This window comes from Polypterus senegalus, chromosome 10 (genome assembly GCF_016835505.1).
Source record: "Polypterus senegalus isolate Bchr_013 chromosome 10, ASM1683550v1, whole genome shotgun sequence".
NCBI classification, from domain to species: Eukaryota; Metazoa; Chordata; class Cladistia; order Polypteriformes; family Polypteridae; genus Polypterus; species Polypterus senegalus.
This window is the reverse complement of record NC_053163.1, coordinates 173479309-173507173: the sequence shown is the minus strand read 5'-3', so window position 1 is coordinate 173507173 and position 27865 is coordinate 173479309. Positions and strand designations below refer to the sequence as shown.

The window sequence follows — 27865 nt, the reverse complement described above, 5'->3', positions numbered from 1 at the left end:
CGGCAAACTAAAACGCATGGTATCAGACGTCCAACTGTCCCGCCACACTGTTGAACTCAGAATATCGGACGTTAACATGGCTATTGAATCACAGTTGCACTCTGACCTTCAAGCATGTGAGTATTTTAGTGTCGCATTGGATGAGAGTTGTGACATACAAGACAAGCCTCAGTTGGCAATATTTGCACGGTCTGTGTCAAACGATTGTGTGATCAAAGAACAACTCCTTGATATTGTGCCATTAAAAGACAGAACCCGTGGCATAGATGTGAAAGAAACAATGATGGTTGTATTTGCGAAAGAAAATCTGCCCATACCGAAACTAACTGCAATAGCCACGGATGGAGCGCCAGCCATGATCGGATCTGTGAATGGGCTTGTGGGGCTGTGCAAAGCTGACCAAACATTTCCCGAGTTTTGGAATTTCCACTGCATCATCCACAGGGAGTAACTCGTGTCTAAATCATTGAATTTAGACAACGACATGAAGCCTGTGATGGAAATCGTCAACTACATCCGCACACATGCGCTTAACCACAGGCATTTCAAGAATCTCATTGCTGAGCTGGACCAAGGGCTTCAGGTGACCTGCCGCTGCACTGCACTGTGAGATGGCTGTCAAAAGGCCAAGTACTCTCTCGCTTCTTTGAGCTTTTGGATGCCGTGAAACTGTTAATGGAAGAGAAGGACAAGGACTATCCCGAGCTCTCTGACCTCAAGTGGATTATGGATCTGGCCTTTTTGGTCGACATGCTGTGTCACTTGGACAGACTGAACCTGACCCTGCAGGGTAAGTTAAAAATGCTGCCTGACCTGGTGCAAAGTGTGTTTGTGTCAACAAACTGAAGCTGTTCAAGGCGCATATTCAAAAGGGAGATTTAACACATTTTCCCACTCTTCTAAAAGCCAGCGGGCAAGTCACCAGCGCCGCCCTGAATAAGCAAAGAGCCAGATATGCAACACTGGTTGAAAACCTGCACGAAAGCTTTGTGACCAGGTTCTGTGATCTACAACTGAAAAGGCCACAGATTACATTCCTCGTCGACCCATTTAATGCGGAGACTGAGTGTTTGAAAGCCCTGCTAGTCAGATGAGGCTGCAGCCGAGTTGGAGATGATCGATCTTTGTGAGGAGGACCAACTGAAACCTGCTTTAAGGGAAGGGACCATTGAGTTCTGGAAAAGTGTGTCAATGGAAAAATACCCTCAAACAGGCTGCGTTTAACATACTGTCAATGTTTGGGTCAACATATGTCTGTGAGTCTGTGTTTTCTACCCTGAAACATGTGAAATCAAAACATCGATCTGTTCTGACTGACACCCTGTGAAAGAATTGTTTCGAGTGGCAACAATGGAATACAAGCCAGATTTGAAGAGGATTGTTCAAGGCAAGGAATGCCAGAATTCCCGCTAAGCAACATGATAGTAAAAAAAAAAAAACGCTATTGTAAATTATATTTTTGTTTGTGGACTTGGTTGAACTGAGAGTTTGTGTGTGTGACCGTGCACACAGTGTTCATTGTTGAAAATGACTGGCCTGTGGTTTTAGTACTGTAGGAGTCAATTTCTGTCATTTATCATGTTGGTGTGTGACATTTACAATAAATCCGGCTGAGCAGAGGTGGGTGTGTGTGTGTGTGTGTGTGTGTGTGTGTGTGTGTGAGGAAGGGATGGGTGATGTTCATGTGTGCCCATGTGTATGATGTGGCTCTTGGTCTCTGACTGGTTGGCCACCCCTGTTATAATTGATCTTTGTGTTAATCTGAGAGGGAATTCTCAAGAAGCATGTGGGCAAACTCTGAGTTTAAAGTTTAATGCTTAAACCTCTCATAATAACTAGCAAATAAATCTTGATTAACAACTACCTGTGAATTCCATATTTTAGTACAGGGTAGACTTCCGCCACAATTTGTTACTTTTTGGCACAGTGTCTTAGACAGCATGTTCTTTGTCCTTAAAGAAAATACTGCTTTTTACAGAAGTTCAGTAATCAATAAATATGACCGACACCCCTCTCAAATACACACAAGAATGACTTAAAAGTAAGAAAATTAAAACTTCTGACTTGGCTAAAGATGAGTTGCAGTCAAAGAGAAGCGTAATAAAGGCATAATCCTGTTGGTATTAGGGAGCACCAGTAGTCAGTCTTGACTTCTGCTGAATAATTTGTTGGCTGAAAGAGCATAGTACTAGTGCGAGTCAGAGAGAGGATGGCATGCTCTGTGAAAATTTCTTTGTTGAAAATATTCAAGATGAGAGAGAAATGATATCAATCTTGTGTACAGGGATTTGTGATATTTCTCCTTTGACTGAAGTTTAAATCCCTTTTATACACTTCAAAATAACAATTTCATGCATTGAGACTGGTGTGAGTGAAAAGCATTTTTGCCAAGCATTGGTAGTGTTTTCATGGTATACTCTGAATTGCATAGATATTTAATTTCTTGAGTTTGTTTGATCACTTTTTTTTTGTCCCACATTCATGTTTTGAAAAAAATCTCCAAAAACCATCTTCTGACTCAGTCGTTTTATTCTTAAACTTTTCACAATATATATGCTTGCAAATTTTTGTTGCGTAAGCTTGTTTGAGGTTTTTTGGTTTGGCCCTGTTCGATCAAGGGTTGTCCCAAAGATAGGTCATTGTGTATATGCGAATATTCAAAAATCTGAAATACTTCTTCTGGGGCCTCATGTTTAAACAATATGTACGTTCAAAAAATCTTATATTCGCATCAAGATGTATAAAAACTAAACTTGCCATAATGCTATGTACTCACAGCAGCTTTAGACCATGAGTACTCCCATTTCTGCTTTTTTTTTTTTTTTTTTTTTCGGGCAGTGCTACTATTTTTGTGTAGTTTCCCTTTTTTAGATTTGCATCCATGACTTGGGCTTTATCAAAGACCCATAAATTTATTACATATTGTTTACAAATATCAGGCACTTGATTGTAATCAATCCGTAACAATATAATGGTGCACCAAATGGCCAAACTTCCGACTACCATGGCTGCTTTAATGTTTTTAAAAGACATTGCAAATCGCAGAATTAGAAGAGAGCTTGTATTCAGAGATCATACTGATTTCTTGTAACATGATGATGACTGGCTTCTAAGTCTTATCTGTGATACAAAAATGCATCTCATTAATGCTGTGGCAAGATGGCCCAGCACAACTCATGATTCATTCATTCTGAGAAATAGTAGTGTTCAGAACAAACTTGAAAATGGTGTTGTGAGTGATGGCTGGTTTCTTGGTAAGAGAAGACATTTTAATATTACTACTTTGGTCAAAATTGTACGTTATCTGAATGATGTAACCATGTTGCAGAATTACTTAGGTGACAGCAGCTATCTGCTGAAGATATGGCTTCTCACTCCGATTGCCAACCCCCTGAATGAACAAGAGCGATATTATGATGGCCTCCGCTTTCAGGCTCGGGCGGTGGTTAAATGCCAGTTATAAGTGTCTCGCCAATAATTGCAGCAGCTCACTGCTCAAGCATTGTGAGCCACAAAACTCCTTCAGTGGTGTTGACACTCAGATGGTGGGCTGTGACTCATCTTTCAACTTTGACATTAATAGCCAAAGACTCCCAAAAAGGGCACTGTGCACCTCCCTGAACTTGAACTTTTGAGTGCCTCTGTCCCACTGTGCCACTCCAATTTCTTTTGTTGCTTATACTAATACTTAAGCCACCAAACAGTACATTTTTCCTTTCCTCCACTTTACAGAGCAGACCTTCATTTCACATTCGTTGAAATTCTTCTTTTTCACATGTGCTTTTGCCATTGTCTTTTATCAAAGCACAGAACAGAATGGGCTATTTATATTGATTTACACATTCAAATAGGAGAAATTCTGGGAGGAGTCAGGGTTGTGCTGTAGACTTGTGCATGTGTGTTTAAAATTCACATTAATGATTATAAAGGGAAAGAGTAGAACTTAGGCAGTTTTACGCATCTGAATTTTTTTGTGCAATTACACATTTCTAGTTTTCTCCGTACCGGCCGTGAGGCCACTGATCTCTATCATTTCATATTGGGTATACTCAATCTGTTGCACTTTCAAGTATTCATATTTTGCTTAAATCTTCTACTTACTCTGAGTTATTCTAGAGTTTAAGGGAAAATTAGCAATTTTATTGCTTATGATTTTAAGACTAGAATTTACAAAACTGTAGTTTCTGAAATAGATTGGTTTAATGTTTTTTTTCCCCCTTAATTATCTTTGTAGGAGTTTGATCATCACTGTCCCTGGGTGAATAACTGTATCGGGCGAAGAAATTACCGGTATTTCTTTCTGTTCTTGTTGTCACTGACAGCTCATATCATTGGAGTTTTTGGGTTTGGGCTTCTATTCATATTATACCACATGGATGAACTTCGAATGGTTCACTCAGCTGTCACGTATCCTTTTATAATATCAAAATGAGCATGCATGCATACTTTAATGTCAGTCAAATTTGTACGTTTTTTTTCACATTTTCTGTGGTCAGACCTATGTATATTGAGTTGAATTTTTAATTAACCCATAGTGCCAGGGTTCAGGTTGGCTTATTAGATGAAACTGTACAGACATTATAAAATTATTAACTTGATTATATATAGTTTTAATCGGTCTTTGGAAAGAAATCAAATAATGGATAAATGGGTAATATTCCAACGGTAATCTGAAATGCTATTAAGACTATCCATGCATTGGCTGAGAGAGGAGCTACTGGTCAATTCCTGTGTAAATGTATTTTAAAAGTTTATCTGTAATTATAATGTACATTGATCTCAAACTTTTGATTAATTTGTTTTGCCAGGAATGCAGTTAATTGTAGGCTTGGTTATGGTTTGGCCATAAAATGTTAAAATTAAACTATTGTATAATACACTGCTCAAAACAAATTAAGGGTACACTTAAATCACACATCGGGTTTGGATAAACAAAATATTCAAGTGGAAAATCTTTGAGTAATACTGTGTAATTTCTTGAGAACAATATGATGTAATAAGTGGCCAATGGACACCAACATTAGAATACAACAGCCTCAGTGAAGCATGGTGAAGGCTTGAACTGGGGCTTTAGTCAAGGTGGATGGAATAGTGAATACCTCCAAGTATCAGTCTGTTTTGTTACAAAACCTTCAAGCATCTGCTAGGAAGCTGAAGATCAAGAGGAACGTCACCCTTCGGCATGACAATAACTCAAAGCAATACATCAAAATCAACAAAAATAAATGGCTTTATCAACTGAGGTTCAGTGTTCTGGAATGGCCCAGTTAGAGCCCAGACCTTAATCCAAAAGAAAATCTGTGTGGTAACCTGAAGAGAGCTGTGCACATTAGATGCCCTTGTAATTTGATGGATCTGGATTTTTTTTTTAGGAAGGGGGAGTAGGCAAATAAGCTAACATTAATGTGAAAACGATATTCTTTTACAAGATTAAACAGTTGTAAACACTAATGTATATTGACAGGAAAAGGCAAATCTGCCTAGTTTATCTCTGCAGTAATTCGTAATTTTACCCTCTTTTTGGAAGCTTTTCTTTAACATATTTTCTTCCCAGAATGGCAGTCATGTGTGTTGCAGGATTGTTTTTTGTTCCAGTGGCTGGCCTCACTGGTTTCCATATTGTATTGGTAGCAAGAGGCAGAACTACTAATGAACAGGTTTGTGCATACAGTTGACCAGCAATATGTAAACTAGCACGTGGCAATCATACAGTGCCAAATCATACTATTTATAACATTGATTGTAGTATTTTTGATTAATAAGTTTTTTGTTCCCTGACCAGGTAACCGGTAAATTCCGTGGTGGGGTCAATCCTTTTACTAATGGCTGCTGGAAAAATGTCAGCCATGTTCTCTGCATTTCACAGGCACCCAGGTAATAAATTTTATTACACCATATAATTTCAGTATACCAGTTAGTGTCATGTTTAATGCAGTCTTTCCTTATTATTTAGGTGTGTTTTAGTTGTAAGTGCATATTTTGTAAAGTTTGATTGTATTGCATTTCATCTTGTTTTTGAAAGATATTAATAGCTATTTGTTTTCTTAGAAAACATCTCAATTCACTTTTAGGAAGTCTTTGTAAAATACATTAACATACAGAATTAAAAGTCAAAATTAATAAAAAAATAAATAAATAAAATAATAATAATAATAAAAGTCAAAATTATAGCATAATTTTGATCTAAAGATGTATTTTACCTCTAGTGGGATGGTAATCTGAATTTGTAATGACTAAAACCATAATTTAGTGTTTTTAAGTAAGTAAATATCTCTTTATGTATGAGGTGCAGGAGGAAAGTGGGTTTTGGGAGTGATTAGGTTACTTTTATGTACGCTTTTTTACCTTAAAGTTAATACAACACATCTTCTTATGAAAACATCAAATAGGACTACATCCAGTCCATGTTTTTTGATGCATATCTTACATTTCCTTTGTGAACTGACATGTCATTTTCCACCTGTATGTGTGTAATACCTCTAACTGGAACTCTTTGTATGTTAATCTACCTGTATGTGTACGCATAATTACTACATAAAGTCAATAAATTGTTTGCCTTTTTAAGAGGGGGGGGAACATAAGTGCATTTAAAAGTAGACCTTTAAACAAAAAAGTTAAAACAAAGACGAGATGTGACTTTTTCAGAAGGATCCTTTCATGTCCCGTGAGATGACACTTTGCACTTTAACCATGCCCGGAGGCAGAAATAAAAGACAAAGTGTAGATGACAAAGTAGAACATCAAAGAATTCAAAAACTTTGGCGCATGCAGAGCAGGTTAGAGATAGTGAAAGCACTAAAATTCGAAAGTCTCAAAAAAAATGATTGCATTAGCGCAAACAAATGGAAATTATTACTCGGTGAAATAACGGAACAGTGAAATGAGAGAGAATATATCGTTCGGATTTGAACTTTAAGTCGGAGACTTGTAGATCATCTAATTCATGCTGCCATCAGGGAAAAGCAGTGTTTCTTCCCAATGAAGAGGCGTATCTGCAACAATTAAGATTTGTTGTTTGGTGAAAGTCAGATCCACATTCGCCAAGTGGCTGGCGCGCAGGCCGGGGGTGAGGGGGGTTGGCAAGCAAAGGGGCTGACTTTTTAAAAACCTAAACACTTCCTTTGATGTATCTGAAAAACAGACATTACTGGCTAAAAGAGCATGAATTAAGATCACTTTCTTTTACATCATGATTTATAGTTTAAGGTGAAAAAATCGTAAATCCCATTTACAGGATTATATTAACAAAAAAAAAAAAAAACCAGTGTATTCAAATTAGCAAACCCAAATTTATGTACCAGTAAGAAAATATTTTTTAAATTGTTTTTCCTCCTTTTAAGATGAGCTGTATCCTTCATATTGATTTATAGACTAAAAAATATATTTACATATATATGTAAATCTATAAAACTTCTTTGTCAGGTATCTTGGGCGTCCACGCAAGGAGCAGACAGCAGTTGTGAAACCCCCTTTCCTCAGACCAGAATTCTCTGATGGACAGATAACTGTAAAAATTATGGACAATGGAATTCAGAATGATCTCAATCCAACAAGGGTAAGTGCTTTCTTTCAGTTGACTATGGACTTTATTCTAACAGCAAGTCAGGATTATTTTTATTTATTTTTCGTGTACAAAGTATAAATCTCCAGGGGTTTAAAGTGTTTATACAAATAAAATCTCTTTTAGAGCTCAACTATTTTTAAATAGATGAATAGGTAAACTGAATTGGAAGGAAAAAGAAGCTGTCTTTGCAGCTGATGCTAATTTTCTTGTCCCTTTACTTGAACGAATTGAAACCTAAACGCATCTGGTCTGTTTGCTGTTAGGTGAGGATAACTAAGTTAAAAATGATTTGCTAAGTCAGTTATCAAACAAATCTTTAATGCAAAATCACTGTTTTTTAACTTAGGTTCTCAGTTATAGCTTTGTTGCAGAGACATTTGACCTGCATCTATTAGACTGTTGATTTGAGTCCATTTCCTTCTCTTCTGTGATCCTTAGCAATCTATTTAACTTGGATAGTAAGAACATACAACTCAATATAACGTAAAGTATGTTTATTTAAATGTTAAGATTTACAAATTTAGATATTAATACTTCAAACCCATTTCCAGGCTGAAAATGTAAATTGCCAAATATGTATATTTCAAGAGCACTATGAACCAACATGTGCCATTAGCTATTTATTAAACAACTAAAGATATTGAAATTTTGCATAAATGTTAGGAAGCCTCTGATTATGACCTGTATTTTCATTGAACAACCACTTCTTTCACATAGCAGCTGCTGCTGTTAACTTCCTGTCATGTTTTACTTGGGCTGGGCTGCAGACATTGATAGCTTATTGCCCTGGAATAAAGCTAGTTGGTCTTTTGTGCACATGTCATTGGCTTTAATTGGCTCCTTTGTAAGGAATGTCTTTTAAGCACAGAAGTTTAAATGTATATTTTGGGATGTGAACTTTATTAATATATCCACCTTTAAATTCTACAATTCAAATTTTATTAACAAAGTTTTTTGTTTAACTCTTTTGGATGTGAATAATGTGAATCCTTTGAATTGGCAGTGTATGGTTTGGACTAAAATCTGTATTACACAATATAAGAAAATTCTAATTATTTTGCAAGATAACAGTTTTATATGTAATTTTTAGACTGAAACTTAGTAGTGTGGTTATTTATTTAAAAACTGATTATGTAGTGGTTGATTTCATTAGTATAGATATCTCTAATCCATCAAAATGCATACCACTTTGCTTTTGAGAGAGATTTAACAGAAGGCATTCACCTTTCCTGAACTGACAAGAAGAGGCTTCATCTTGTCTGCCTTTCCTGTTTGCATTGGTTCACCAATAAGGCTGAACCACACAACACCACTTCTCTTAAAGGGATAGGCTAACTTATCACAGTTTGCATATAAGTCCATACACAAAGAAGTTACCTTTAGGGCTTTAATGCACTGAGATATTTACATTTAATGTCTCCTATGGCATGCATGTTTTGTTTAAATGTGTTTGCAGATTTCTCCCTAATTTTTAGCTTACTGGTAAAATGTTTTTCTCAAAATACATATTCAAAGAATTTCATCTGTTATATTAGATCAACTGTTACATCACCTATTACTATTTTGAATATTACATAAATAGGAATTGCCATGAAGGTGACTTAAGTCCAGGTGTTTTTGTATTTTTCCTCTTTTTCTGTGAGAACTTAAACATTCATATCATCATACATAGATGTATATTTGCATGTTTCATTGCCAATTTTATTATTTGCTTATACAAATCACTTTGTAACAGTTTGAAGTTTCAAAGTCTAGGCACTGCATTCTGTAGTCCAAAGCATTTTTAATCAATTTTGCACAACAATTGAGCTAAATATATAATCCAATATAAACAGTGAAACTGAATATATGTACAGTTACAAGCACGTTTGAGACCTTTTTATTAGTGCATATAGTTTGTTTGTTTTTTGTTTTTTTTTAAATACAAGTGAAAGTAAACTTACAAATCACTGCTTTTTGTTTTTATTAGCATTTTCAATATTGTCCAACTCTGGAATTACGGTGGTACTACTACTAAAATGGAAGCATCTTTGAAATGACCACGTTGCCAATTGCAGATTCACCTACCTGTATAAAGTGCTTTCATATACTAAAAAGACTTGCCTCAAAATTAACATATTATTGTCATGCACTCTCCACTATTAACAAAGAAATGTGAAAAATAAGTATATATTTACAGACATTCAGAATATATTTCATGTGATATTCCTTTAAAAATTGCTCTTTTCTTTGTATTTTAACTATCCCAGTCCAAAGGCAGTTTGGAAGTTATGGAGAGTCAGTCGGCCGATTCTGAACCACCTCCTCCTCCCAAACCTGAACTTCGCTACCCAGGCCTTAGAGCACAACTGACATTGAATACCACTGAGGGTGAGTCCCTTTTGTGCAAGCTATATTGGGGGTTTCTTTAATAAGAATTTTTTTGTTGTTGTTTTTGAGGGTGGTGGGAGTTTCAGAATTTTCTAGCAGTCGTCACAAATAGATCATTATTGAAAACTGCTTATAATCCAATGTAAAGGTGTTCTTCAGAATATGTGGCCTGAACATGTCTAACTGATTTCACAATTAAAACCCCTCTAATTGCTCAGTGGCTTTTTGTAATTTCTCCTTCAGTGTTACTCATGTACAGTGTGTTTCTTGATTTTTATTTTTTTTTTCCTTTTTAAAAAATAGAGAGTAGCTTGCTGTCCCAAAATGACAATCCCCCTACTCCTACCATGTACAAATATAGACCTGCATACAGCAGCCCGGGGAAGAACCAGACCAGCACAAAGGTATGGAGAAGAAATATAAATGTGGTTACTTTTTATTTTTTTAATTTTTTATTTTATTTAATCAGTAATTATTTATAAATTCTCCTCCCATTGGCCTCTGCCACAGTATTTCTTATTTCTTTTTTTGTATTTGACCCAGCTTAAGTCTTAACAGTCTTCCTCACATGGACATTTTTGAACTGTATTGTTTTCACACTCTAAAATGTTAATTTCTCTATGTAAGATGTATATGAGTATTGCAACTAAATTAATTTAGTCTTTCATAATAGAGACTGAAGATAAACTGCATCAGCCTTTCTTAGCTGCGGTTTTCCTTTTTTTATTGCTGCGTTTGAAAGCTAAGTTTTTTTTTTTGTTTTGCCCCTCTAATCATTACTTAATCATTGTGGACTTTATTTTGCAAGCATGGGTTCTGTCTATATTCTTGCCTTTGCTTCAGATGTTTACATAGAGTATAATTTAATAGTATAAATCATAATGATTTTTAAAGGATATTCAAAAAGGTGGCTTGGCACTTTGAGGTACATTAACTCCAATTTATGCATTAAGTTTTATTCCAGAATGGTTGTTGACAGTATTAAATGTTTATTTTGAAAAGGCACAGGAGGCTCTATGAATTTTACTTGCATTAAAGTACTAGTAAACTGTATACATATTGTGCAGTTAATTCAGTATTGCATGCCGACTTAGTAATTGTATTTATTAAGCTTTATGTAATTGTTTTGAAATGGAATGACCCAAGGGTGGTTGTTCTCACACTACTCAGTCCAGCCATTGTAAAGCAAGTCATATGTAGGTATCTGTACATGCAAGATAAGTAGAGAGCATTTGCAGTTAACAATCTCCAGATTTTCAGCTTGGATGTCCTGTGTAGCAGACCCATGTTCGTCACTTGACTGTGTGCATATTCTCTATATTCTCCCTAGCTCAGAGTTTCTTTTAGAATATTTGATCTGTCTAATTCATTCCAGAGTGTGTGAATGTATTCGGCAATGGACTGTCATTCCATCCAGTGTTAATGCCTGTCTTTTTGAGTTTGGGGTGACAGTTGGCTGACTTTAACAATTTCCAGATGACTGTAGTACATCTTTGACTTTTGGAGAAATTATATACTTGTGCTTTTATTGATATTCTGGAAGTTCAACCTTTGTATGCTGCATGTATCTTACAGAGGACACAAAACCTAGAGGGCTTCTTTTAAACTGTGCAGCCTAAGTAGGGGAAATTGGTATTCTGCTCTTAAAATGTATAAAAAGGTTAGTTTCAGGTTTTAAATTCTCATTGTCTAGTTGTATGTATTGATGACAAGTGTGGGTGTCGGTGTCTGCTCACCTTGAAAAGTATTAGCACCCTTATTAGGAAGATTGGAGTATAAATGTACTTTTATTTATGCTACACTTCAGTATGTCTCTCTTGCTTTTTCACAAAAATATTGGCAGTTGTTTTTGCAATTTTGAGGACACTTAATTGATTTTTAAACACTGTAGTAGCTCTGTGTTAACATTTATTTACAGCTGTATTGAATTGGAAATTACCAGCTCTTTTCAAAGAAAAAAATAGTATTAAAGTTAGTCAGTAATGTGCATGTTGCTAAATTTGATTTTGTATTGATATTCTATATAAAGACTGGAAAATAAGCAAAAAAGTTCATTTCAAAGAAAATTAAAAGGTTGAAATATATAGGACTGAAACAGATTACCCCTAATATAGATCCTATGACCAGAAGGAGTGGGTAAAGTGAAAATGTGCAGCTTGTACCACATTCCAGGAGCAGATCTAAACACCCTAAATCTAAATAATCTTGCTTGTGCATACATTAAACAATAAAAACAACTTAAGAAGTAACTAGTTTGTTTTTTAAATAAAGTAAGTATTATGGGCAAACCTGTTTGCTTTGAACCCCATATTTCATGACTTTTTTAACCCTCCAAACCTTTATAATGTTAGGACCAAACACTGGAATGAAGGCTTTTGCAATCTCTCCAGAATCAAAGGTATACATTATCCAAGTAGTAAAATATGATGTCAGGCCATCTGGGTAAAGAGTGTACCCACAGACAGTAAGCTTGTTAAACAAAAAATGTCTGTTAAATTGTGTTTTACCAATTTTAAATGTGAAATTCTAGTGCATCTGTTGGTTTCCATGAGCAACTGATTTGTGTAGTCTGTCACAATTATAAAATCATTGAGGATCCTAATATTTTGTGTTGTAATAATTTTAAATGATTTAATATTAATACAGCTATTTATGATATATCTTTTACAGATGATGAGGGGTGACAGTTTAAAAGAGCCACCTTCAATATTAGAAAGCAGCCAGCATCATAGTTATCGCTCTGAACCAAGCCTTGATGCAATCAACTCTCCCGCCACAGGTGGTATGGGTCTTGACAATGGAGGTGCATCATCAGGAGGTGGAGGAGGTATGGCCTCCAGCTATGGGGTAGGTGGACGTTCATACCCGTCATTCCAAGATCCTTTGTCTGGAACTTCAAGGTCCTCCAGCCTCCGCTCAACTCATGCCAATCTAGGAGGTGCTGGAGGATTTGAAATGGGGGCACTAGCTTCTGTGCGCTCGGAAGGCACAACATCCACCAGCTACAAGAGCTTAGCTAATCAAACCCCACGTAATGGAAGCTTGTCTTACGACAGCCTGCTTACACCGTCGGAGAGCCCAGAATTTGAATCTGCAGCACCTGAGCCTCCTTTTGGATCCCAGAATCCAGCAACTGGATATAACTCTCCATTTTTATCTGCACAGATAGCTCAGCAACGAGAAGCAGAACTGCATCCTAGTGTAGGTTTCCAAACCAAAAGTCTGGGCTCACCACATAGAAGTGAAAAGCAAACAAGAGCTCAGTCCCCAGTGCGGTATGACAACCTTTCACGGCACATTATGGCCTCCATGCAGGAACGGGAACGCCTTCTGGATTGTGAGGATTCTGAAGTTTTCAATGAACAACATGGGAGCCCATCTCATCCTCCAGTTCCACACCAACGGCCACCAAGATTTGGGAGGCCCCCTCTTTCCTCACCCACAGAGGGTGCACCCCACCATTCCTCACTCAGGGCTCGCTCATTGGGTTCACCGGACCTTCCTCCTCCACCACACACCTCAGCTCACCAGCAACTTGGTCATAATTCTACTCAGTTTCATCATCACCACCACCACCACCATCATACAGGATTAGGAAAGTCATTGTCGTACAGCAGCAGCTCACGCATTGCGTCTCCCAGTGAAGGGGTGACCAGCACTTTCCAACTGAGTGGCAGCTCCAGTAACGTGATCCATGCTCCCAAGTGAGTAGCTATAGCTTGTGAGTGGCTTTCCTTCCTTTCTTCTTTTTCTTCCTCTACTTTTTAAGCTCTGCAGACCCGCTGCTTTGATATTTTTAGTTTAACTTTGACAGCATTTTCATTTTGTGTTCTGCAACCTCTTTATTGGCTTACTTGTCTGTTCTTTGCTTGCTTTAAATGTCTGTAGTTTTTAATTCAGTCTTTGTTGTACATGTAAATTTATACCGAAGTCTCGTCTGAAATAATTAGCGCTTACTATCTGACAGTTTTTTCATCTTTGAAACAAACCTTAATTCCAATAGAAATTCAGGTGCTCTATTTGTAGTTGATTGGATATTTTCAGTTTGCCTTTAGATCAGAAATGTGATTTAAACCTTTCTTTGAGCAGTAAAACAGTCAATATTCCTAAGCCTATGAAAAGATATAATCCTTCCAGTGGTACTGGGAAATGTAACCTCTTGAAAAATAAATTAATCCATAGACTGTCGGTTAATCCTTAGCATTTCTGAAGAAAAACATGACATATGATTTGAAGCACACTCTGAACGGCTTTATTTTTTTAAGGAATACTGCAGCTGCTGGTTTTAGCTCTAAAATGTTGGTCTTTATAGGTAGTATTTGGCATTAAGTGAACTCCTTGTCTAATTAGACGACTTCTTCCTGCTCTCACTTGTTTATGGTGAAAATATACAGTACATTCCATAAGTATTTGGCAGTGACACAATTACTATGGCCGTCTACTCAAGTGTACTGGTTCTGAAGTGAAACAAACAACAATATAGTGTAGACACCCTGGCACACCTAGGAAAACAAATGCAGTGCATGACAGAAGACTACTTTAATGTTTAAGAAGAAAAAAGCTTTCCAGTTTTGAAGCTGACTTATGAGATGAAGTACCAGAGTGAGACAGAGAAGGGTGTAGAAAAAGAAAGGGGTAGTTTGTGATTCTTATGTAAATACTGTTGCTTTAACATTGAAAGGCTACACTAAAACTAATCCTTTCATTTCAGTACCATTATGTTTAGGTATAGAGCCACCCTAGTAACAACTGTGTTGCTGTCTGAATACGGACTTCTCTGTACTGGTGTGTTTTATTTTAAAAACAGTTTTAAACGTACATGTTTACACACAGAAGTCGTACTACTGGAAGTTACTGGAAAAAGTTTTTTCAATGAGCTGTCCTTATTATGGAGAACAAGGTTTTTTTTTCTCTCCAATAGCAAGAGAAGGGTGCTTTTTAAAACTGTACTCCTTTTCATTAATTACGGGCTCAAATGAATATTCAGTATGATCTAGAACATGGGTATAGTGCCTTCTGTGAATATGTTCACTCATTGAATTTCATTGTGTTCAGCCCACATTTGTATCCACAGCAACTTTCAAATCAGTGGCTTGTGCTAGTGTGACCGGTGAAAAGGCTAATTCAGAACATGGAGTTAAGCATTTTAGCTGACCTTTCGCATTCCCTGCTTATGGGTACTTTTGTTGAAAAGTTCCTGTTGGAAAGCTGTTTGTCCTGATGGCTAGGACATTGAATTTCAACATACCTAGTTGTTGGCCCCGCCGTCTGACTTGGTATGAGACTTTGAGGAAGTGGCCTAACTAGAACAGGCTCGAAATGTTAATAATATTTAAACCATATTATTTGGAATATTCTAAAAAGTATTGTTAATGTATTAACTTTAGAAATTCTCTACATAAATTAAACCTCATCCTTTTTTTTTTTTTTTTTTAATGACTTTAAAAGATATTAATCCTGCTTTCGAACTGTTTGAGTTTAAAGATAAAAAAAAGTTACTAATGAGCAAACAATCCAATGCAGTTTTTTCATTTAAATTTATTCAAAGCGGTTCACATTTCTGGAATTTTGTTAGAATTGTTTTATCAATGTATGGATTATTTATGGTCACTGTCCATGCAGTGGTATCATAAATAGTTCATCAGTATCGTGAGTGAGCATAGTAATTGGTCTTGAGCAAGGTAGAGATATGTAGAGAGAGACAGACAGATGAGTTTTTACTTGGTGCAGACTGCCACGGCCTTTTTTTTTTTTTTTTTTTTTTTTAGGTTGGCAGGGAGTTATCGTCATGGAGAACTTAAGGCTATCCTTCCTAAAATAGTTCCACTGTCGAATGTGATTTTTAACCAACCCAAACGGGAGAGTCTTAGAGTCGACTGATTCACCAAGGAGTTTAGCTAAATAAAGGAATTAGAAATGAAGTGGGAAACAAACCACAGCTGCCTCTAAAAAAAAATATTTTGAAAAGGATTTTTTTTTAATTCTTTTTACAGAGAATTTGGATATTGTTAAATGCTTATTTTGTAAGTGTCTTCAGCAAGTTGCCTTACATATGTGAACAATTGTAGAATATCTTTTAAAACCATTTGACCCAAAGCAAATTGAGATGTTGCTCTGGGTCACTCAGAACACCAAACACACAATCCTAACTCAATACAGAATTTCATTCAAAGAGATAATCTAGTAAAAATATCACATGACAGTAGACAAAATAAAATGTTTTGTTTTTTCTGTCTGACTTTAACTAAATAATTGCACATATGCTATGAATATTTAATCACATTTCTGATGGTAATTCCACATTTTTCAGGTTAGTTTTTAAGGTGAGCATTAAAATAGTTTTGACTTTTTAATTTAAATATGGATAGAAATGGATGCATTACTTTTTCCCCGCCATGCAAATTATAGTATTTGTTTTTAGTTTATTCAGGATTTAAGATATAGTGTGGTTGACTTCTGTAATGTATTACAGTAGTGCTGCTTCAGGTCTCCATATCTTTGCGCTGTTTTTTCCATAGAGTGCTCTAGATCTACCAGTGACGAACCTTGTAATGTAAGTGTAGCCTTTTTATTTACTGTTTCTCTGCTTTGTGCATTTCCTCCTGTTCCTACTTCTCATGTGCTAGTTTGACGTTGTGGTGTCTTGTCTTGTCTTGTTTGGATCATCTGTTTTTTCATGTTTTAATTGTGTCCACACATTTTACTCATTTTATTCCAAAAGTGAACATTTCCCTTGACTTATGTGCTGCCTATGTTCTTTAATGACAGTATGACTGTGTGCTGACTGGTGAAATTCTTAACTGACTATGATGAGAATGTGATTGCAATTGTAGTTTTTATCAGAGCTGTATTTAGTATTGAATTTTCTAAGGTAAGTAATTTTGTTGCTTCATCCCAATACCTACTCAACTTGCTCCCCCAAAATGGGTTTTACTTCCTGTCTCAAATTCTTGCCAATTCTGAAACTTGCAATTGGGAACTTAGTTCAGTTTAATTGTGCCATTTCCCTTCATGCTGTTGTCAGTTGTGATAATGGGGCAATCAGATGTGGCACTCCTTTTATTTAAAAAAAAAAAAAAGTTCTGTATTTCAAAATTCAGTGGCATAACGATAAACTTGCTTTTGAGACTATTTTTCAGGGCAGTCAGGTTAGGATAATTCATCTTAGTTTTATAGGGGCTGCTTTTTGTTAAATTCTTGTTTAAATTATTTTTGTATAGTCTTTTGTGTCACACTCGTTAAGATTTAGCTTCCTTATCCCTTTTTTTTTTTTTACATTTTTATTTTTGTGAGCAGTGCAGTACACTCAAGCAGTTAACTGTGAATGTGCTTGCGGTTAATTTATTTACATTTATTTGATGTCTGTGTGTCACTAGTGCAGTTTAAGAGGACAATATCTTAAACACCTTAGCATTGCATTTTATTCCAAAAAAAACATGTAAAGCATTGCATTTTTTGTTTGGTATGAGATTACATTTTTATCAAATCTCTAAAGTATAATAATGATAAAAATAATAGTAACGATAGAGAAAAATAATATGAAATGAACAATAATAACAAAAACAACAGTAATGATACTATTAATGATGCCAGAAATGCATATAATCTTGAGATGAGTCATTTGTGTAGTAAATCTTAAGGCATGGTGAAAGACACAATCCAGCGTCACAGTCGGGGCGATAGTGTATTTCTTTTTGGATTTTCTTTCCAGATTTATCAGTTTTTGAACACACTGCACAGGAATGAGTTGGATTTTTTTTCCCTCTGTTGGGGATATATAATGTCTCCAAATAAGATGCTATGGATTGATCAGCGATGTGCTGGGTTGACTGTGTTTTAGCTGTAGTGTGGACTGTGGATATGTGGCAATGATTTGTTCTATAAGCTGGCATGTAAAGTTTGCATGAGATACAGTTTTTTGCCAGCTTTTTGTTTGTATATCAAGAATACATTCCAAACACACTGCTCCACCAAATGGCAATCTTTTTGTAGCATTTCTTTTGTTGCTTCCACATATGGGATAGAAAGTCCATTCTTGATCCACACAACCTGTGCCACCCATCGTAGGCTATTGTAGGCAACTACAGCACAAGGCTTTGTAACCTGCTTGTTGCCTTTTGCTTGTACAGTGACTATATACAGTGCTAAGACGACAAACATCTTTCTTGTTTTTCCATTTCAGTGCAAGCCCTTTCTTTTTGCTAAGCTACTAGCGCCTGCCATTATAGTTGGGATGCACTGTTCCATATGCATGTCTTTTTTTTTTTTTTTTTTTCAGCAAGATGTCAAATAGCTCTGGCAAAGTATGACAATTGTCCATGGTTACACAGTAATATATTAGGAATTAAATAATTTTAGACAGGGTCTTTATTATAGATAGGGATGTGTCCAGTTTTGTTTTTCTTGTAAGTAAAATTAAGTAGTAAACTAGGTTTAAGGTTCTTTTGGATAATGGAAATTTTTAGTTCTCTAGCAAAAGATTAAACATAATTTTAGGAAGTTATTTGAAAAACACTTTGATTTAAACAATATACTTCAAGGTATGCCAAAATGGTTGCTATTTTAAAAATGTTACCTTCAAATTACTGGCTGTACAGTACTTTCACATTGATTGCTGATAATCATAAAACCCTATTGTTTCTACCTGACCTTTCCAGAATTTTTTTTTACCCTCTCATCATAGCCTTCACTTATGTAGTCATAGTGAGTCGTGCACAGTCGCTGTGTGTGTGCCCACGATCACAAAGTCGAATAGTTTGCTAGCCACAATGATTCAGTCGTAACACCTTGCGACTTGCCATGACTTTGTTGCAAGTTGTTGGGGCAAGCTTTGAAAATACAGTTCATACAATCCTGTCGCTCACCACCAAAGAGATGTGGTCCACTGACGGGTCTTTTTTTTTTTTTTTTTTTCCCTCCACATTTTTCTCTCTCCTACCTGGTGGTTCTCGATGCTTTTTGCTTACTTCTGCATGGTGCACCAGTTTTAGTTGTGGTGTTATTCTTGCTCATTGGCCACTAAAATGCAGCCAAGAAGTTGTGAGAGAGTTGTGTAGTAGGGCTTTCCCTGCGTAAAATAGTTGTTTAACATCCTTAAGGCAACTGCAGTCATAAAGTATGATGCACCGACTGACTCAAAGTTGTATAGTATGATGCCAGCTTTAGTAGCATCCATGTCTTAATTCCAAAACCACAACCAGATTTTTTATAGCTTCTTTCTGTAGCCAAGATCCTTTCAGTAGTACAGACTACTAGTTTGCATTCATCACATGAGTAGATTGAGTGACTCACTCAGGGCCACAAGTTCCCTCTTGCACAAATAGAACCTTGGAAATTCATGGTTTAACCATCCTTGAATTGCATCGGTATTTGCATATTTTCACCTATTGGGGAAGTGCTGGTATTTTCTTATATTGATAGAATTCACAAATGACAGTCCACGGTCATTGAACACAGATCCTCAAAATTGGTCAAGAGGTCCATGACTACTAGTATGGTAGTTGTCTCTGCATAAAAAAAAAGGCTGAGGTGAAGTAAATGTGTACCTGTTTGTTTGAAAGGGGCCCACTACTGATTCATCTGCTCTAACACCACCTGTATGTTGTGACTTTAACATACGCCTCTGCTGTGTGACAAGTATTTAGTGTTTTTAGTAGTTACTTCCTCTATAGTGTCCATAAGCCTCATGTTTTTCACAGCAAAATGTTAAACAAGAACCTGCACTTACTTGCTGAATGCTGATTTTTTTTTTGTTAAATTGTTCTAATTAGGTGCCACACCCTTTTTTTTTTTTTTTTAAACCACTTCATGAAAGGGTAATCGCTACTGATTGACCATGTAGAAATTTTACAGAAAAATGATTTTCAATTTAATGGCAACACACAATTAACCAGATTTCACATCCTTTTCAAAAATGTTTTGTTACCCGTTGTTTATAGATTTTTGATGCGTTTTGAAAAGTGTTTTGAATGATAAAGCAACTAGATGCAGATGCAATTATCACTCAGTCTGACAAATGAGAAACGTAAATGACAAACATTTTTATAATATGATCTTCATATTGATTTTATTTTCTATGATTCAGGTATAGTCACTATGTTTCTGTTTAGCTTCTGATCGATGGCCTAGGAGTTATGTGTACATATAACTTTACCAAAGTGACAAAGAAAATAAGTAGTGAGAGTTTGAATTGGTTAAGAGTTCATGCTGGTGATAACCCACTTCTTCCAATTATGAACCCTCTTCACATTTTTTTAATTGTTTATCCTGTCTTGCAGCACTTTTTACTTTTCAAGACAACGCAAATAGAGATTTAACCCATCCAAAAAGTAAAATTGTAGGATGAATGATACATGTACAAATTAGTTTCACCTAACACTTTGGTTCTAGTATCTGTAGTAAAGAATGCCGAAGCAAGGGCTACAAATTGAAAGAGCATAAGAGTTAAAGTGCTTATTTTAGATGTGTGTGTGTGTGTGTGTGCGTGTATTAGGCAGTCTGAAGCTGGCTGTGAAAATATGTTCTCCTGACTTCAGTTTGTTAATTTTTGTTGCCCAGTCCTTAACATCTGCTAAATTATTTCTTTCAGAGACGAAGTCCAAATGAGAGCTCACGGCAAGTTGAATGGGCAACCCAAGCACTTCTTCTCTCACTCTCATCCTCCTCATCCTGGGAGTCATGTGCCAGCCAGAGCCCCAGATAGCATCAGCAACATGTCTTCATCTCCTACAAGTCCTGGCCCTCGCCCGATTGCCTCTGGGTCATCAAATCACAGTACTCCTTCTCTGAGTCCTACTAGAGGTCCAGGAGGTGGAGGAGGTGGTGTCAAGAAAGTCTCTGGTGTCGGTGGGACTACTTATGAGATTTCTGTATGAGAGGCCAGGAATTTGCTGGTAGAGGGAAGATGCAGCTACACAGTGTTGGAGAAACCAAGGAGAAAAAAAAAACTAGCCAAGAGCTCGTGTGGCTCATTGGGCAGTTACCTCTCTGATGCCTATAACTATTTTAATACAAGACTGAATATGTTCAGTATCAGTTAAATTTTGCCAATCCATCCATGATTTGTAACTTGGCATAGCATAACTCGGTAGCAGTTTGGAGAGTCCACATGCCCTCTTTTCTTTTGGACTTCCTGTTCATTTCATTTACTGTGTGGGCAGAACTGAGGGGCGATGTTTGTATGTTTTTGTGTTTTTTAGTTTTACCATGCAGGTAAAATTTAAAAATGGGCATCTACCCATACATTCTACATGCCTTGAAGGTGTGAATGATCTTGGTTTAACCTGAATTGGAATTAAATTAAAACATTTTCTGTTAAATACCTGACCTTTAAGATTAAGGGCAAAATAAACTGCAAAGATCTGTGGGAAGCAGTGTGCAAGAAAAGACATTAGCAGTGTAGGTCTGGGGCAACTTTGGACACTGGGAGCTGTTTCAGGTGGTGTAAATATTTTATGACCAAATAGTGAGTGAGGCATAAGCAGATTTTAAGGACATTTGAGATCAACATGCAGGGCTTGGTATATGAAAATTTTACTTTCTATTTTTAGAAGACCGTGTTGATTGAAATATTTATTTGCCTTTGCAAAATGAAATTTTTTCAGGGGAAAGAAGAAAAAAAAAAAAAAACTGAACACCCTGGAAGCATTAATAAACAATGTCTCTGCAGCCTTCAGTATTACTGAAATTGATTTCTCAGCTGAATATTTTTTCGACAGAAATGCAGTTTCAAAATGAATGTGATACAAGTTTAGAAGCCCTGCGCCATTTGGAGCAAAGGCCATAGTGAGTAGGTAAATTTTTCAGTTTGACCATTTTATAAACTGTGTGCCTCTGAGATCTAGAATGAATGTCTTTCCATGCCTGCTGCACTGAAGCAGTATGTAGTCCCTGGTATAGATTACTCCGTTGGCTTGGCTCCTCCAAACCACCATAATATTTTGTGTAAAATCATTGTCCAATGTCAACAGCTCCAACAAGTTGCCTTACAGTGACACATACCCAAAAGGTGTGTATTGACATCTGTGTTTCTGCAACAGGAGTATCCTGATGGCGAAGCAGTATCTTCCCAAAGTTTCTTTGAAGTGATTGTTCTTTCCTTTCCCTAGCAAGATGCACTATACAGGCAAAGTGTTCCCCATATCCCTGATTGTGTCTAATAATTCAGCATGCAATTAGCTGATGTCTCCAAATAGACTTGCCTGGAATGGCCTCTATGCAGTAATTATCAAGGTGTGTGTATGTGTGTGTTTTTCTTTTGTATGAGAGACATTAGTAAGCACTGTCTTATGTATACAGTTATACATATATTGTGTCTGGACAGAGTGGTTTTATAGACTAAAGGACCATAAGTGTGTTAGCAAATATTACAGTACGAGATTATGGTGGTTTTGGGTGTGTCTCTCACCCCCTTCCTGCTCGCATATTGTTTCTTCTACCATTAACTTAATATAGCCCATTATGACTGTAATTTGAGGTCTCTACCCAGAAACTTAAACTTAGCACATTAAATTTGGCCCTTTTTAAGGCAGTCAAAATAAGAATATCCAAATACTTTTTTAATGTACATTTTATATTGCAGCTGCTAGCCTAAAGGGCACACACTTGTATTATTGAATTTTTTAGTGAAAAAAAATGCATGTTTGGGTCAGGTTACAGTAGTAATAACCCTAAAGTTGAATAATACTGACCTGTGCCATTTGTCACTTTTTCAGAAATTTAAAAATTTTGTGTTTATTCTGATAACAAAATAGCTTAAGCATGTCTCCTCTTTGATAATAAGACATGCTCAAAATTTTAATTATTTGCATGATTTAAAAAATAGTCCCAAACCCAAAAGAATCAGCTGCGGGTAGCTGAAGCAAACCACAACATCATATTTTGTTTGGCTTTGTCTAATCTTAAAAGACCCAGTAGACAGTTGCTTACTAGGCTTATCTGTAAGGATACCTTTCAGTTTTTAAACTTGTCTGTCTTCTTCCCTGAACATATCTTTCTCTTTTTGCAATAAAATCACAGCCAGTCAGACACAGATCTTCAAAGTGAAGACTTTCTTCTCTGTTTAATAGTGACTGTAAAACTTATACCTTTCACAGTTAAAGGTAAAACTGCTACCTTCAACCCCATAAACCAACAGTCAGGAACAGAGAGAGAGAGAGAGAGGCAGTATCCAGTATGCATATTAATTGTTCATATAAATGGAAGGTTCAAAAGTAGTGCATTTAAAAGTATGGCATCAGCCCTATGATACAGAGAATTGCTATTCAGACATAATGGATAATGAAGGTTGTAGTGTGTTTGAACTTTTGTATTGTTCCCTTATAACCAAGAACATTGATAGTAATGCTTTTTTCATCCAGATATGTATAAGTTCTGGGTGCTGCACTTGTTTGAGTAGCAGTAAGGCATCTGTGGCCAATTAAATTTTCAAATAAGGTTTGAAAACCTTTGCCAGGTTTTTAAAACATTTTTTTTTTAATATCTGTCATATGACACTCAAATCCCGACCCTGAACCACTGTGTTTCAGTGCATCACAGTGTACCTGTCTGTAGATTTAGAGGAGAGAGTAAGGCACTATATGAATCACACAGATAAGTGGCTGTCAATTTTAATGGAGAAGAAGCCATGGGAAGAGGCTCTCTGAGCCTCATGTGCGTGCTGCCCTCACTGTTCCTTTGCTCTACATTAATTGTTTTCTGGTTCACTACTTACTTTCTGGTTGAAATGTCTGTCTGCAGTGTCTGTTAAAGGGAGTGACCAGCATGTGTGTGTGATGCCACCTTGATGAGGCTGGGTACATAATAAAGTTGTCCCAGGTGGAGCGAATGAACGAAATGCACCATCAGAGACTGTTCAGAAGTTTGCTGCTTCCCCAATCCGGGTTTAAAAAAATATGTAAATTTCTCCTCCAGGCTGCCAACACTTGTATCAGTTGTATTTTAGCTGTTCCAATATGTGTTTGCCATATCTGCTTGAGGTGGGGACTCCAATCAATTTCTGATCCAAGACAGTTGTACTTGAGGCTTATCTTGTATTTCATCCCGTAAATTGACTGCAGTTGTATGAGTTGGGTGCTGTGTGGGTGACTTTAGGTGTCCCATGCATGCCATTGTGGACAGAAGTGCATTTAGAAAACACTTCACTCTGTCCAAATTTAATTCACGCCAAATAAACATGCACTAAATCTGAAAGCAGAAGGGCACTACAGTGTGGCAACATTATTTTTTGTTTTGTAATTGTGGACTTTGCACAGCTGCATGTGTATTACCTGAATGGAAACAGTTCCTCACCAGAGTTGTAGCGTAATATTTTTGATGGCATACTCTGGCAGTTGGAAGCTGCAGGTTTCAGGTTTTGGACTGCTGCAGTTAAAGATGGAAAAAAGATTTTGAGGGTAAATTTGAAAATATACACTGTGATGTCTTGAACTGGCCCCCGTGACCAGTCTGAAATGGGGCTTTATGCTGTTGGTCCTGTGTCTCCTCGTTTCCCATCTATCAATCAAATGGACTTATTTTCTCACAGTGGGATCTTTCTAATATTTTTATTTTATGAATATGTTTAAACGGTTATTTTATTATTTTTTCAGGGGTGGGGAAATGTAATTAAAATGAATGGACAAGTGCAATCAATATAGCCACAATATCTTATTATTGATAATAAAATGGGAAAAAAGAGAATGGATTTCATAAAATGGTGTCAGTTGTTGTCCGTTTCTCACGTTACCTTTCCCTACAACAGTTTCTTAAAGTCCCAAGGGAATGGACTTTGAAGATGACGACTTCTGAAACAAAGTGTGCACTCGACTTCATCATAGTACATTTTTTTGATTCTCTCAGTTGTGGTTTAATCCGCTTGTGCTGTCATTATTGTTTGGTTCCTGTAGTGGCTACAGGTTTCTATTTCAGTCCAGTTTATTTACAATCCAATTATTACTGCTAATGCAATTACAATTTAGGAAACATTTGTGTGTTTTGCTTTAACTCCGTTAAGATTTACAACCCTTTAACTGCATCTCCTAATCTAAAATTGCTGCAGCCACATTTAATCTTTAGTTTTCTTGCAATTTACAATAGGATGAAAATTGCAAGAACCTACAGTTCACCTTTTAGCCTGGTCCCATCTACTCCTGTATGTGTTCATCATGAAGTACTATTTGGATAGTGACACAATTTCCATAATTTTGGCTCTGTACACCACCACAGTGGATTTGAAACAAAGCAGTCAAGATGTGATTGTAGACTTTTCAGCTTTAATTAATGGGTTTACCATAAATATCATACAACCCATTTAGTAATGACAGACATTTTTATGCATGGTCCAAAGTATCTGGACAAACTAACAAATATAATGATCATTTTCAATATGTCGGTGGAAATCCTTTACCTGTAGTCATTGCCTGCCTGAAATCTGAACCCACGGCCTTCTCCAAGTTTTGGATTTCCACCCCCCTGATGCCTTGTCAGGCCTTTACTGCAGCTGTCTTCAGGAGCTGCTTCTTTGTTGGACTTTCTGCCGTCAGTTTTGTCTTCAGCAAGTGAACTGCATGTCCAGTGGGGTTGAGGTCAGGGGGATTGACTTGGCCATGGAAGAAGATTCCACTTCTTTGTCTCCAAAAACACTTGGTTTGCTGCCATAGTATGTTTTGGCTTCATGTCCATCTGTACTGTGAAGTGCCGTCCTATCAGTTAGTGCAGCATTTGTGTGAATCTGAGCAGACAGTTCAGCCCTGGATACTTCAGAACTCAATCCTGCTACTTCTGCCAACAGTCGTCTATACTAATAAAAGGCAAAGGTAAACCTGTGCATGCAGTGTGTGATGTCTCTAATAAAGAGGAAGACGAGCTGTTTATTGATGCAATAAGAAAGGAACAACCCTCTGAATCTGAACAAGCCTTTGTAGACATACTGTATCAATAGGAAAGCAAGGTGTAAAGCTTAAGTTTTAATTAAGTTCATAGACACGCTGCCACTTAATATTCGCAGGCAAATCCACACCTTAATACTGGGAGTGCCTGTTAAACATCTTAGATTCACGAGTACCGATTTGGGTAGTGAACACTTCGATGAATGAAACCTTTTATCTTTACAACGGTTGACAAACACGGGATGTAACTTAAACACAACACGTCCTCCAAATACGAATCTGATTGAATCTTACAGAACCAAAATTCTGAAAATTGTCACTCTCCAAATACTTATGTGATTGTATCTGTATTAGTAATGTATTTGGGTAAGAAATGAAAAGGGATGGGGGGAATGAAAAATGGGGGAAGTGAAGGACTGAAAATGACCAGACAACAAAGATTTTTGCTTCCTGGACACTTTTGGAAGTATCTTGTGGATTTTGGCTTGCTCATCATAAAAGTTACCCTTAAACCTTCCTATCCTATGTTTTATTGCAACTATATGGCTATTTTTGTATTTTCCTTTCATATTATAAGTGTAGGTAAAGCATACAACAGCTAGAAAGAGAACTGGCTGCTCCTTAAGCATTTGATTCTGCGGCACAAAAGTGTGCCGTATACAGTAAACCTCTTGTCGACCCAACAAAGATACCTTTACGTTATCTTTGAGTAAAATTTGCACTAATAAAAAATTTAAGTAATGAACACCAGTGGTGAAGAATTTCAGTATTAGAGACCGATGATTCCATGAATGATGGCAAGATTAAGAAAGGCATTTTTGTTTGTCCACAAATCAGACACGTAATTTATGACCACTGGTTCGAAGATCTGCTAGTGGGTTCGGAGGAAATCGCATAGAAAGCATTCAAGGATGTTCAATTTTCTTGGCTACCACAGAGCACTAGGCTACTACATCCATCTGGCTGACAACATACAATACTTCAACTGTGCAACTACAACAACAACCACATTTATTTATATAGCACATTTTCATACAAACAGTAGCTCAAAGTGCTTTACATAATAAAGAATAGAAAAATAAAAGACACAATAAGAAAACAAAATAAATCGACATTAATTAACATCGAATAAGAGTAAGGTCCAATGGCCAGGGGGGACAGAAAAAACAAAAAAAAACTACAGACAGCTGGAGAAAAAAATAAAATCTGTAGGGATTCCAGACCATGAGACCGCCAGTCCCCTCTGGGCATTCTACCTAACATAAATGAAACAGTCCTCTTTGGATTTAGAGTTCTCATGGAAGGGCTTGATGATGATGGTCACGTAGACTTCTGCCTTTTAATCCATCCATCATTGTTGGAGCATCATGAAGCTTTGAGTAGATGGAGGTGGCGCAGGCCTCCACCACAAAGAAACCGGAAAAAGAAACAGAAAAGAGAGTAGGGGTCAGTACGGATTTTCGAGCCACCATGAGTAATTATTATGAGGAAATTGAACATACAGAGTATCAGAATTAAGTTAAATTAAGTTAAAGTGAAGTTATAGAAAGGCCATGTTAAAGTAATGTGTTTTCAGCAGTGTTTTAAAGTGCTCTACTGTATCAGCCTGGCGAATTCCTATTGGCAGGCTATCCCAGATTTTAGGTGCATAGCAGCAGAAGGCCGCCCGCCTCACCACTTCTTTTAAGTTTAGCTTTTGGAATTCTAAGGAGACACTCATTTGAGGATCTGAGGTTACGATTTGGAATATAACATGTCAGACATTCCGATATATAAGATGGAGCGAGATTATTAAAGGCTTTATAAACCATAAGCAGAATTTTAAAGTCAATTCTGAATGATACAGGCAACCAGTGTAGTGACATCAAAACTGGAGAAATGTGTTCAGATTTTCTTTTCCTAGTTAGTATTCTAGCAGCTGCATTCTGCACTCGTTGCAAACGATTTATGTCTTTCTTGGGTAGTCCTGAGAGGAGTGCGTTACAGTAATCTAGTCGACTGAAAACAAACGCGTGAACTAATTTCTCAGCATCTTTCAGTGATACAAGAGGTCTAACTTTTGCTA

General features: G+C 36.7%; 1 protein-coding gene across 4 annotated transcripts in view; it reads left to right on the top strand.

Moving 5' to 3' along the window:
* Positions 1-24617, top strand: part of zdhhc5a (zinc finger DHHC-type palmitoyltransferase 5a) — a 75803-nt gene extending 51186 nt beyond the window's left edge. Inside the window, exons 5-13 of one of the 4 annotated variants that reach the window (XM_039767570.1) lie at positions 4235-4407; positions 5555-5657; positions 5783-5874; positions 7423-7555; positions 9814-9934; positions 10238-10338; positions 12605-13638; positions 16453-16487; positions 20523-20610. In XM_039767570.1, the coding sequence (XP_039623504.1) occupies positions 4235-4407; positions 5555-5657; positions 5783-5874; positions 7423-7555; positions 9814-9934; positions 10238-10338; positions 12605-13638; positions 16453-16462 (1767 nt within the window). In that variant the 3' untranslated portion in view covers positions 16463-16487; positions 20523-20610. Of the gene's footprint in view, positions 1-4234; positions 4408-5554; positions 5658-5782; positions 5875-7422; positions 7556-9813; positions 9935-10237; positions 10339-12604; positions 13656-16452; positions 16488-20522 lie in introns of all 4 variants that reach the window. The other 3 variants (XM_039767573.1, XM_039767569.1, XM_039767571.1) reach the window with 3 other exon arrangements.
* The last annotated feature ends 3248 nt before the right edge of the window (positions 24618-27865 follow it).